The sequence below is a fragment of the Sus scrofa genome, chromosome 4 (assembly GCF_000003025.6).
Source record: "Sus scrofa isolate TJ Tabasco breed Duroc chromosome 4, Sscrofa11.1, whole genome shotgun sequence".
Lineage (NCBI taxonomy): Eukaryota > Metazoa > Chordata > Mammalia > Artiodactyla > Suidae > Sus > Sus scrofa.
The window spans coordinates 10,422,512-10,435,826 of NC_010446.5; the positions used below are offsets into that span (position 1 = coordinate 10,422,512).

Consider the following 13,315-nt stretch of genomic DNA (forward strand, 5'->3'; position numbering starts at 1 on the left):
ACACGGAAGCCAAAGGCTTCACCTGCCAGCCTTGCTTCCCCATTTCATGCCACAGGTTAGGCTAGAAGGTACCTTCTAAATCGCTGGCCTATCACCGTGCAGATCTGGGCTCGCCTCTGGGAAGTGATATTCCCCATCACGCAGCAATCTGCAGAGGTCCCTTTCTGCACCCGAGAGAGGACCAGGAGAAAATTCTAGACCCATAAAATTATCAAAAAGTATCTCCAGAGGGGTCCACGTCCCTTAATTGTGTTGCCAAAAACTGGTGATGACCTGTCTAGGCAGCCAAGCCGGGCCTGTTCACACAGCCCCTGGGTCATTGAGAATCTTGGGGAAAGTCCACAGGAGAAAATGACGCAAGGCCTAGGGGCCAGGAGCCCCCCACCTCCTTGTACCCCTTTTTGTAGTTTTATCTGGAAGGGACACAGAAACCCACAAAGTAAACTGACTCAACGCCAAGTATTTCTCTCTCTTGCCTTGAATAGATTCTAATTAGTTCTAGAAGACAAAGATCAAATTTATTTAGTGATCCAGCTGCTGAAACAAGTGCTTGGAGACTTGGCCACAGCAACCATGGTCAGCTAAGGGTAGACTCCTCCCCCCGCCACCCCCAGATCCCATAAATGAACATAGAAATCCCTCTCTGCTACAATCAGACCGTCCTTCCAGGGTGGGGGACAGCAGATTCGGAGATTGGGCCTGAGCTGCTGCAACACAAGAGCACAGCCTCCCGGTGATGTTTTTGAGGGGCCAGAAATGGGAGGTGCTTCCTGCAGCCAGCTCGGCTCACGTGCTCTTAGGTTTGTGTGGAAGGGTGACAGTGTTGGAACGGGGCCTTAGGAGCCAGAGTTGAAGATCAGCTGATGCTCTGTGTTCCTTACGTCCTCTGGGACACCACTCTGTGGGACAACTGATGGACCCGTCTGCATGAAGTAGAGATGTCTTGGGCCTGTCGTTTGCCTCCCCGGAGGCAAAGCAGAGGTATCTGCCTGCCACAGAGGTCATCTCCGCACCATCAACTTGGGGGATGGAAGGCAGAGGCAACTCATGGTAAAGTTTCCACTGGTAAAGGAACTACGGAGGGCAAAGTAGAAAAACATCAGTCTGAATCCAGCTTAGGAAACATGTTTGGCTTTTTAGGGCCGCATCCACTGCATATGGAGGTTCCCAGGCTAGGGGTCGAACGGAGTTGTAGCTGCCAGTCTACACCACAGCCACAGCAATGCAGGATCCAAGCTGCATCTGCAACCTACACCATAGCTTACAGCAGCGCAGGATCCTTAGCCCACTGAGCAAGGATGAGGATCGAACGTGTGTCCTCATGGATAGTAGTCAGGTTCATTTCCCCTGCGCCACAGTAGGAACTCCCAGGAATATTGATTGATTGATTGTCCTTCTAGGGCCACACCTGCAGCACATGGAGGTTCCCAGGCTAGGGGTCTAATCAGAGCTATAGCCGCCGGCCTACACCACAGCCACAGCAATGCCAGATCCAAGCCGCGTCTGCGACCTACACCACAGCTCACGGCAATGCCGGATTCTTGACCCACTGACCGAGGCCAGGAATCGAACCCGCAACCTCATGGTTCCTAGTTGGATTCATTTCCTCTGCGCCACGACAGGAACTCCAGGAATATTTTTTTAAAAAGTCCAGCTGCCTCATGAAGATGCAGACGTTTCACCTAACGTGCCACTGGGCAGAGCCCCCTGTGCTTGAGCAGGGCTCCACTCAGAGCTGGACGACTCAGCCGTTCAGACTCGCAAACTCACCACCGTTAAGCCTTCACAACCTGCTGCTGCCTAACCCGTTTTTACATGCGAAGTCCAGCAAGATTAAATCAAGGCTATAAAATGAAGGATGCAGACGTGTCTCACTCCCGATCAGCTCCCCCTGCACGGAGTTGAGCGTATCTTTACTGAGACTGCATGTTCTTTGTGATTGCAGAGACGGGTGCATTCTTCATCATTAAGCTAAAATCATGTCAAAGAACCTGGACTTTTTTTTTTATTTTTTTAGAGCTGGAAGGATATTGAAAGGTTCATGCAGTCTTTGTACTGCTACAGAAACGAAGCCCTGGAAAGGAAAGGTTAAGCAGCTTCCTTCAGGTTACACAGCGGCTGGAAATTAAAGTGGGTCTTAGGACTTGTCAGCCAGATCTGCGAGTTTCTTTTCCGTGTTGAGGAAGAGGGTCCATCTCTGTCCTGTCTTCCTCGTGCAGTTATCATCAGAATCCAGTGATACTGTGTGAAAAAGCATTTGTCCAACACAGAGCCTGGAACTCCCGGGAGGGCCTCCCATCCCATCAGGACAGCTAGGCTGTGACTCCACAGACGTCTCCAAGGTTGGGAAGAAGGTGGGAGCAGCGTGGTACCCAGACCACTGCTTGGAAGCAGTGCTGCTTGCTCGTGGTTTGACTGGTTACACTGTTTGCAAGTAGTTTGAAGCTACAGCACTGCCGTTTTCTCACTGCGCAGTCGCATAGCTTTCGCACGGCGGTACCCAGCCTGCGCCTGACAAGAGGTTGCTATGTGGGTGCATGACAAGGACGGGAAGCTTGTGGCTCAGTGCCTGGCACCTGGTCAGTGCCCGGGGAAGGGTGCTCCTGCTGGAATTGGAACCACTGCAGCTCCTCACTCTAACAGAGGTCCTTTTGGGAATAGGAGCCAGGGTGAAGCTGCCCAAATGGGGTAAAGTGCTCAAATGGCAAAGCCTGGCATGATGTGGGTGCCTTTAACTCCAAAAATTTGTCAAGTGAAGTAAAAGATACATCTGATCTCAGGAAGGTTATTTAACTTACTTGAAACAACTGAGTTTCAGGCCTTTAGAACCACAGAGTGAGATGTTGATTGCAGCTCATTCGCGTCTGTTCATGAAATCAGTCCCCTAGACTGGGCGTCGTGTAGCCCCTCTCTCCGCACGTCCTGTGAGCACCTGTGTGAATCCTGCAGTCCACACTCGCTCTGACGCGGACTTTCTGTTTCGCGCAGGCTCCGGCCTTGGTCTGATAAACTGGCAGACCATCTGCCCAAAAGCAGCACAGGGCCTGGCACACCGAGGGCTTGGTGGGTGCTTGTCACAGAATGTTAAACCCGACGCTGCCCTGGCCGTCAGTTTAGGTGAAAAGACTAAACATACGCATTAGCCTGAGAATATAGCTTGAGAATAACACGCTGTCCAAGGCAGATCCATCTGTAAACCAGACTGGCTGCTGGGTGGCTGTGAGCCCCTCTTTCTCCTCGGCTCTCCCTTGCCCCACCCGGGAGAACAGGCTTCCCCCGCCATGTGCTGATTCTGTGCCTGTCCTGGCCGTGATTCAGGGACTGCATCTGAAAAGTAGGGATTGGGTGTCTGGCTGGGTCCCTGCATAGAACGTGACATGATGTCTGCCATTAGCCCAGTGTGAGCGTTCAATACCCAGTAGCCTGTTGGCACCTGCTGCCCGTGTGCAGTTTGGCAAGTGTTCCAGGCCCGGGAATGTAGTGAAGGCCAGAGAGGGGGTTCTGCTTGGAAGCTCGCCCTTCACTGGGAGAGCAAGCTGGGAATTGTACCATCAGGGGCAGCTCCGAGTGCCCCCCAGACCTGAAGAGGGTGAAGGAAGTCTAGCAGGCAGGACTCCTCCAGCCTGGGGGCCGGATATGAGCTGTCGCTGCAGCCCTGGCACAGAGGGGGCGAGCTCCATCCCTGCTTGTTGAGTGAATAAACAACAGCAGAATCAGTGAGAGCAGGTCTCAGGAATGTATGGCCAGAGCAAGGAGGGCCACTCCTAACACCACCCAGATGTCCTGGGAGGCATCATTGACTTGCTTCTGCAGAATGTTTATGGCCAAACTCAGCTGTGTCAGCGTTTTGTGCACCATTTGTCTCTAATTTGAGGTCTGTGACAGCAGCTGGAGGAGGCAGAGGGGTGGCAGGGGAGAGGACGCCTTGGGATATAGGTGGCCAGCCACCGCCAAAGTGCTGCTGGGTGAGTCAGGTTGCTGAGCAGGTGTTTTCCTGTGAGTGGCATTGTTCATATACTGAATGACTGTGGAGTTTCCTGGGATGTTTTATCTTGTGTGAAGACAGCCATTTGAGTAGCTCCATTTAAAAGCTTCCCAGGGACCGTTGTCCTGGGATTTTTTTTTTTTTGGTTTAATGGGTTTTTTTTTTTTTTTGTCTTTTGCCTATTTTTGTCACTCAATCCTTTGTAAAGCATTACACACATGTTACATGTCAGCTTGCACTGGCCTCCTTGCTGGCCGAGAGCATGTCTGTGGCTTCTGCCCTCAGCAGTGGCCTCCGGCACAGGCTTGCCACCAAGTCGCCCGACAGCCAGGGTGTGGACAAGGAAGCAGGAAAATCTTTGTGCGTCTCCTGTAGAAGAACAGAGAAGTGTGAAGAACCAGCCCTGAGCCCCTGAAGTTGGGCCCTTTTCTCTTAATGATCAGGGTCCTGGAAGAAGATTAAGGGAATTGTGTCTGGGGATGTGAATAGCTTCTGTGTTTTGTGTGTAGCGCTGTGTCCTTCACAGCAGCACCCTGTGTGCTGGGACCCTGCCGGCTCTACTGCCAGTTTACTGTGGTTTCACCACCCCCACAACACCTCCCTGAGCCTGTTTCCCCATCTGAGCCTGGAGATCACAGTAGCCTCTTCATTCTTCTCTAAACAAATGTATTGCCGAGTTCCTGTCATGGCTCAGTGGTTAATGAATCTGACTAGGAGCCATGAGGTTGCGGGTTTGATCTCTGGCCTCGCTCAGTGGGTTAAGGATCTGGCATTGCCGTGAGCTGTGGTGTAGGTCGCAGACACAGCTCGGATCCCACGTGGCTGTGGCTATGGCCATGGCCAGCAGCTGTAGCTCCGATTAGACCCCTAGCCTGGGAACCTCCATATGCCGTGGGTGCGGCCCTAGAAAAGACCAAAAAAAGATAAACAAATGTATTGCATTTTTATCTACTTTTTGCTTTTTAGGGCCACACTTTCGGCATATGGAGGTTCCCAGGCTAGGGGGTTGAATTGGAGTTACAGCTGCCAGCCTGTGCCACAGCCACGGCAATGCAGGATCCAAGCCACATCTGCAACCTACACCACAGCTCACGGCAGCAACTCTGGATCCTTAACCCACTGAGTGAGGCCGGAGATCAAACCCGAAACCTCATGGTTCCTAGTGAGGTTCGTTTCTGTTGTGCCATGACAGGAACTCCCCTTTATCTATTTTTTAAGTGATATAAGCTTTCTACTCTTTCAAGCTCTGTACTACAAAACCCATTAAAAAATGGTAAATTTGGAGTTCCTGCTGTGGTACAGCAGGATCAGTGGCATCTCTGCATCACCAGGACGCAGGTTCAATCCTCAGTCCAGCCCAGTGGGTTAAGAATCCAGCACTGCTGCAGATGTGGCTCAGACCTGATCCCTGGCCTGGAAACTCCAAATGCTGCAAGGCAGCCAAAAGATAAAAAAGAAGGAAAATGGTAACTTCTTCATTTGTATTGTCCAGAGTTGTATATTTAACTCTGTCCTTAACTCATGTCATTGAAACGTTTCCACATGGCATGTTAAAGTATGCATATTATACTGCTACAGACAGTTAAGTTTCAAAGGTGTTTTGGTTTTTGTTTTGCTTTGTTTTTGTAGCGTCTGCTTCTGCAGCATATGGAAGTTCCCAGGGGTTGAATTGGAGCTGTAGCTGCTACCCTACACCACAGCTCAGGGCAACGCCAGCTCCTTAACCGACTGGGCAAGGCCAGGGACCACACCTATCATGGATACTAGTCAGATTGGTTTCTGCTGCGCCACAACGGGAACTCTCCAAAGGTGTGCTCTTACTTGGTCTCCTAGCGTGAAAGACGGCTGGGTTTTCTGTTTTACTAAAAACCTGAGGTACAAAGACAGGGGAGAACCCTCCTGACCTGCACCGTGAACTCTTTCCATGGACTCAACTGGCGTGCCCAGAACGTGCCAGGCATGTGAGATGGGGAGACGGTGTGGCTCCTGGTCCGAGGGGGCCCCCAGCCTGGAAGGAGGAGAGAGTAGCTGATGCAGGGTGGAGGCTGTGCAGCACCATGAAGCCTTGCAAGCACGCAAAGAGGGGCTGCTGCTCCAGGGCGAAGGAGGGGTTAGAAGCTTCTGGATGGGGTTACATTGGGGCTGACCCTGGACAGATGCAGGGGTGAGGAGGGAGACAGCACAGTGGCTCCTGAGATGCCGTGATGGGCTTCCATGCTCTGGCTGCACCTCTGAGCCTCAGGCCTCAGGGGCCTCTCCAAGCTCGTGACAGTAAGGCGCTCGTGGCAACACAGCTCAGGGCCATGAGCTAGAGTTGCAGGCATGTCCACGAGTGACCAAGAGGCTACTGGACACATGACAGCAACCCAGGCACGTGAAGCCCCGGTGAGAGCTGCCGTCCGCTGTTTTGTCATGGAGACCGTCTAATAATTTAACCTCAGTTGTTTAGAGCAGCTTTGGAAGTCTAGACCCATATTTTTGAGGAAAATTGTTAGAAGATATTTGACACAATAGCCAGCATTAGTGGCAAATGAGGTTTGGGGGTGTTTCCTGCTCCCTCCCACGGCCCCTGGCAGGGTTCAGGGGAGTGACCCGGCCGAGCCCCTTCCCCCACCTTTTAGTCTTGCCTCCCACCCCTTTTGAGTTTGTTCAATGCTGTGTTTACTCTTTATTTTGTTTTGTTGTAGCTTGCCTTTTTTTTTTTTTTTTTTTTTTTTTTTGTCTTTTTGCCTTTTTTTAGGGCCGCATTCGAGGCACATGGAGGTTCCAGGCTAGGGGTCTAATCTGAGCTGTAGCCACTGGCCTACACCACAGCCACAGCAACTCGGGATCCTTAGCCCACTGCGCAAGGCCAGGGATCGAACCCGCATCCTCATGGGTGCTAGTCAGATGCATTTCCTCCAAGCCATGACAGGAACTCCCTGTTTTAGCTGTCTTTACCCTGCCGGAATTGCTTCTTTCCTGACTGAGGCAATGCTCAGGTTTATTGTGCATGAAACATCCTTTTTAGTGCTTAGAGACTCGTTACTCATATTGGAAGTCTTCGAGCTGTTGGTAGGTTAAAAAATAGTGTCTATTCTTTATGGGGTCTGACCCGGCGTTTTCCGCCCTTTTTAAACATCTCCTACCGGCCAAGAAGAGTTGGTGGTATCTTCCTTTCCGTAGTTTCTATTACAGAACAGCAGGTGGGTCTGTCGGTGTGTTTTCTATGGAAGTAGGTGACAGCATTGAATTTTACTTTTCAAACATCACACCATCCCTCCCTAGTTCCTCTCTCCCTGGTTTTTGATCCCTTGACCTAAGTGAAATGGTCTGCCTTATTTAGGGATCGCAAGTCTTAACACCAGAGAAGGAGCCATTTATTCATGCCCTTATTCCACACTGTATTACTAAATTAGGCTTACTCTGCACCAAGCCAGAGAAAAGCCTGACCCTATTAGAACCTGCAGCATGTGGGGGAGAGGCAGTAATCAAGTGAGCAAAGACAAAGAATTCAGATGGTGGCAGCTGACAGGAAGAAAGTAAGAAGGCTGTGATGACATGAACACTAATCCCCGTGTGTCTTAAATGATGCAGGAGGCTTGATTTTGCTTGGTTTGTGGTTACAGGACAGCTCTGCTCTGATCGCTCCTAAAATCACGCACAAACTTTGCCTGGAGGTTCCATGGGGAATCTCAGGCAATTTCCAGGCTTGGGTTTGGAACTGATTGAATGGCCCTTCAGATGCACTTCATCCGAGCGTCCCTAGATGGCGATAAAGATGAAACTGCAGGAGAGTCTCACCATTGTCTATTATCTACTCTCCATTTTTTTTCCCAGAGGAAAGTTACGCTTCCTCGTGCTGAACGTTGTTGTTGTTGCTCTTTTCCTCGTGTCCCCCAGCCCAGGAAATGCTGGCCTGCCTTTCAGGACGGGGTGAGCTCCTGCCGTTCCCAGGGACCTGCCTCGTGGCCCAGCCGCTGCCCCTCATGGCTGCATAGCTGTGATCCTGCCCAGCCCTGCTTTCCTGGCTGCAAAATGGGGCCAGTTACTCCCGCCCTCACTGCTCACAGGGTTGTTAGGAAAATCAAGGGGAGTAGCACATACACACACTTTGAAAACTAGGCCGTGTTAGATGAACACAAGGCTGTGATGACAGTGACTTCCTTGTTACAGAAATAAAATCGTTTCTGAACCTGCAGGGTCGCGTGCCGGAACGAGGCATTGATTCGGGCCATCCCATCAACAGGACTGAGAATAAATGCTACAACCGGGGCCCTTTAATCCTGAAGCAGATGACCCTTTTACTGAGATTAACAGTGTTTATTTCTAAGATGAGACTAATTTTGAGAAACAAGGGTTTAAGCAGTGCTGTACTGACCAGTAATTGATCATGGGAAATAGCAAAGCTTATTTTCCCAAGGAAGGCAGGCCAGCAGTAATTAAGCTTTTCTCTTAATACACAGACTGTAAAAAGCTCTTTTGGAGCCTTTCTGGATCACAAGGTACCTACTCTCCTGTGTGAAACACTTGGTGTGGCAGTGTTCCTAGCTTTCTTTGTTTTTCCCTTTTTTCCTCTTTTAATGTTTGCAGAAGCTGATTGTTGCTCATGAACGCACTTAAACCGTATATCTGGTAATAATCTCAAACTTCCATATGCCTCGGTGTGGCCCTAAAAAAAAAAAAATTCAACCAAACTCCGTTTTTTTTTAAAACATTAGTTCAAAAAGTCAACTTTTTGCAGTCATGGTTTGTGTGTGTGTGAGGTGTATTAATGTCATTACTGCCATCCTGTCGTTATCTCTGGAGAAAGTTGAGACTTTTAAAAATATCTATAAAGGGGGAGTTCCTGTTGTGGTGCGGCGGAAGCGAATCCGACTGGGAACCATAAGGTTGCAGGTTCGATCCCTGGCCTCACTCGGTGGGTTAAGGATCCGGCATTGCCGTGAGCTGTGGTGTAGGTCGCAGACGCGGCTCAGATCCCGCATTGCTGTGGCTGTGGTATAGGCCGGTGGCTACAGCTCGGATTAGACCCCTAGCCTGGGAACCTCCATATGCTGTGGGTGCGGCCCAAAAACAGACAATAAATATATAGAAGTATCTATAGAAATCAGTATCTTAACTTGTTCAGGCTCCCTATGATATAATAGGGGGTTGATGATTTCTAGAATATTTCAGAATTTGAGGAAAAAAGGGTTTTCGAATTTCCCTTCTTTCCAAGTAAGCCTTTATAGTAGAGCCTTCATTATTTATAAAATCCATCAAAAAAAAAAAAAAAAAACTTCAGGCAGATTTTGCTGATTAAAAAAGTTGTCATGGAGAGAAAAACTGCTCTGTAGATCCTTTTTCATGTTTCCAGCCGAGGCCCATCGGAAGCTTAGCCCACGTTCTGCTCTTTCTCCATCGATTTCACTGGCAGTGCCATGCTCCTTCTTCCTCACTCGGTTTTGCAATGATTCCAGTGAGTTACTGGTTTAAAATGTGTGTTTTGTTTTCTCCATTGTATCCAAATGACGCTCTAAAACTTGTCCTGTTCTGTGTTGACTGACATCGGATTCCCCAAAGGCACGCACTCCTTTTTCTACCAGCAGTTTTTAAAACCCTCTCTGAGAGGTCCCAGGTTGAGGGACTTGGCCGTGCCCAGCCAGGTGCCTCTGTCTGTGTATAGCCCCCCACTGGACGCGGGGGAGTGACTGCATACGGGCTGTGGTGTCTGTGAGACTGGGATTAACCTTCCTGCCCCATTCGATTCCTTTCCAGGTCCACCTGGCCCACCTTCAACACTCCCTCTAAGCACCCAGACCTCTAGTGGCAGCTCCACCCTGTCCAAGAAGAGGCCTCCTCCCCCGCCACCCGGACACAAGAGAACCCTATCCGACCCTCCCAGCCCACTCCCTCACGGGCCCCCAAACAAAGGCGCAGTTCCTTGGGGTAAGTCATCCTCAAGTCAGGCCGACACTGCCCGGGCCAGGCAGCGCGTGGGGCTCAGGGGACAGTGGCCACGCAGCGCGCACTCAGCAGGCGGCTCAGCCCGCTCTTGCGCGCTGCATGAGGGCGTGGATGGTGTGGTTGCACAGCCTCGGAAAGTCAAGAAGCATCTGGGGAAACATGCACCATCCCGTGGAAAACTGTAATAACGTGCCGAGCATGTGCGTGCCCCAGACACGGTGCTCAGGAGCCGTCCCCCAAGCCCCCTGCCCCAGTTGCAGCTCAGCGTGGGCGCCGTGCCCTCACAGCAGCTGGAAGGCTCCTCTCCAGCTGTGCTTGGCCACGGGCACCCCTCACCCTGCACTTCAGGCACACGTGAGCCCCTCGCCCTCCGGGTCTCTGTCCCGGCCCCTGTCCTCCGCTCAGCCTCCCCGGCCTGCCTTCCCCTCCGCGTCCCGGGACCACCCCTCCCTGCGGCCCTGCCACACGCTTGAAAGCCTGGCTTCCCGGGGTCCTTCTCAGCCTGCATGTCTGTCTCCCTGGCCGGCCTCCGCTCCCAGGAAGCCCCCGTTACCACCTCCGTGTCACTCCCTATGGCCTTCAGGCCCCGTATCACCACGGATGGGTAGTTTATTTGTCTCTGGTCTTTTGGTCCCTGGAATGTGAGCCCCACGGGAGCAGGGACCTTGTCTGTCTTGGTCTTGTCCGTGTTCGCTGAGCCTCACATCAAGCTGGTGTGCGGTAGGTTCTCAATCATGACTTGGGAATAAATAAACCTGCCCAGAGCCAGTTAGGAGTTTACTGTTTCAGTGACACTGACAGCAGATAACAAAGGTCCATCCACAAGGAGCAGTTTCCATCTCTGTCCACTTTTTGGTGCACCAGCCTGCCAGCAGTTTCAGTCAAGAGCCGAGTGTCTCCTGGTGCCCACGGGGTCCTGGCTTCACTGGTTTGCACATCTCATCTCCTCCTCCAGGGAGTTGCGCTGTGGCATTTTTGGTTGTGTTTTCATTGTACCTGATTGGTTACTCAGCAAAGGCTTCGTCAATAAAGCCCATATTAGTTGTTCTGAACTTGGGGGGCTTTTGGAAAAAGCCACTCTGCCCACTTGCAGGTTGGCTCACCGGTGTGTCACGAGGCCCAAGTGCCACGGCACGTCTCTGTTCAGCCGGTCCCTCTGCTCGCCTTTGCCTCTGGTCTGGGTGTCTCAACCCACATGCTCGAGGGACTCGTAGTCCAGGGAGGAGACGGGCGGGGAGACGTGTGTGGTATGTGCTCTCTCCCCTGAGGGTGCTGTGCCAACCAGACACTGTGGAAGTGCTGACCCAGGGTGTCCAGCTGCACAGCGAGGCTTCACAGGGGACAGCGGGTGTTGACAGTCGATTCCTGATGAGCTGAGCCGGGCGGAGCGGTCGAGGGCACGGCCCAGGTGCCCATCAGCACCTCGCAGGTCCCTGCCGCTGCCAGAGGCCCCACACCAGGCCTCCCGGAGTCCCCAGGGTTTGTCCAAAGGGACTTTGCCCCAAAGAACATTCCACTGAAGGTCACGCGTTTCCTGCAGATTTTCACACCGTAAATCACCGATTAACCTTCTTTTCAAATTTCACCAAGCTTTGATCCGTTGTTTACTCGGGTTTTATTTCCGTGTCGTATATTGTGCTTCACAGTCTCCATCACGGTACAGTTATACCGCCCAGCTTTCGGGCTTGAGAGTTGGCCTCTTAGGTGTCTGTCACATGACAGCAGCAGGACCAGCAGCTGCTGTGTGTTGGGTTTGGGCTTGGTTTTGGTGTTTTTGTTGTGAACAAGGGGCATTTTATTTTCCACTAAGAGTCACCCCTTTATGAGAGTGATGTGGTGCCTTAGACGGTGAGAAGGGAGCCTTCGGGCTTTGGAAGCCGCGGGCTGCCTCTTCTCACCAGCCTCAAGGGACAAAAATCAGTCTGTCCACGCAAAAGTAACACAGTTGTCTGCGTCGTGGACTCGGGGGGTCTCGCCCAAACAGCCCCAGGTGGCTCTGCGGCCGTCGGGGCTGTTCTCCTGAGCTGGTTGTGTGTGCACAGGTGAGATGTTGTTGACAGTGTCTGCCGGGCCTCTGAGCAGCTGTTGCAGTGGCTCTGGTCCCAGTCTGCGTGCTGGATGTTGTGTGATCACTGCGGGTTTTATCCCTGCCTGTCCCCTGCTGACCTCGTGGTCCAGAAGCCAAAGGCGGGGGCCAGACTTGCTACTAAAGCAGAGATTACCTTCCGCAGCTCTGTGTACACCTGTCTCTCCCAGGGTACTGCTCACAAGGGCACATGCTGTTGCTTCTCTGTGGAGCCCCCGCATAGACCCAGTGTCACACTGCCTGGGTTCGAATCCATCTCTACCGCCTGGTAGCCCTTGGCTTTGAGCAGTTACCTTTGACTTCTCCCATGCCTTGGAAGTGGGGCTTGTTAATAGCACGCATCTAATTCTCAGTCCCACAGAGTAGGAAATGCGGGGGCTGTGACTTTAGCAACGGCCACTGTGATGCAGAAGGCTCGCTCTCTGGCCCAGGCCCTCACCTCGGGTGAGTGGGGATCCTGTGGGCTGGGAGCCCCCGTGCCCTCTGCCCTCTCCGTGCTCCTCTGAGTTCTACACGTGACAGCCCATGGTTCCCTTGGCTGTTCCCTCATCTTGGCATTTGTTTGCTTGTAAGTAGGGATGGGAGAAGGTGGCCCGGCCAGTAGACAAGCTGTTACCGCCTCGTCTTTCTGCAGCACGGAGCCTTGACATGTGGGGAGGCCATGCCGGGCTTTCTCCCAGCCAGAACCCGTGTCCGTGGCACCTAGTAGAGCCCAGGCATGGCGCACTGAGATGAGCAGAAGGCAGGCTTTTAACCAGAAGACAGCAGGCCCTTGGGCAGGTTTGGGTTTTGTGGGAACACTGTGGGGGGAGGTTAGGTTGTTTTGGTTTTTGTTTTTATTTTTTTGCGGCTGTGTCCATAGGACGTTGAAATTCCCAGGGCAGGGATCAAACTTAAACCACTGCAGTGACAACACCAGGTCCTTAACCTGCTATGCCACAGGGGAACTCCCAGGACTGTTGGTTTTTGAAGTGGCTAGTCACCACTTCAGACCTCACCTTTGGAGAAAAGTTGTTTATAACATACTTTCTAATAGAGTAATACACATTTTAACACAATTCAAATTAATAAGGAAATGAAGACAAAGGGAGAATTAAAGTACCAAAATAAGATGAATCAGGTGTGTGATCTCTTCACAAAATTCGTAGCGTAAGGTCACATACGGCTGCCAGAAAGAGACCACGGATTTGACATGGACATTCCTACAGGTGAGAGCAAAGAAAAAAATGCAGCCAGCTCTCCTGTTCTCCGTGGCCATAGATTAAGCCTCTGGTTATACTTGGTGTTCTTGTAATTACTACCTGAGATCAGCTTCC

At 51.7% G+C, this 13,315-nt stretch overlaps 1 protein-coding gene across 15 annotated transcripts in view; it reads left to right on the forward strand.

The window, feature by feature from the left end:
- ASAP1 (ArfGAP with SH3 domain, ankyrin repeat and PH domain 1) overlaps positions 1-13,315 on the forward strand; it is a 348,069-nt gene that overhangs the window by 318,652 nt on the left and 16,102 nt on the right. For 9 of the 15 annotated variants that reach the window (XM_021088910.1, XM_021088909.1, XM_021088906.1 and 6 more), the window contains one exon: positions 9,725-9,895. The exons of 5 other annotated variants lie outside the window; for them this stretch is intronic. In XM_021088910.1, the coding sequence (XP_020944569.1) occupies positions 9,725-9,895 (171 nt within the window). Of the gene's footprint in view, positions 1-9,724; positions 10,152-10,207; positions 10,966-13,315 lie in introns of those variants that run through there. One more of the 15 variants, XR_002343078.1, reaches the window with a different exon arrangement.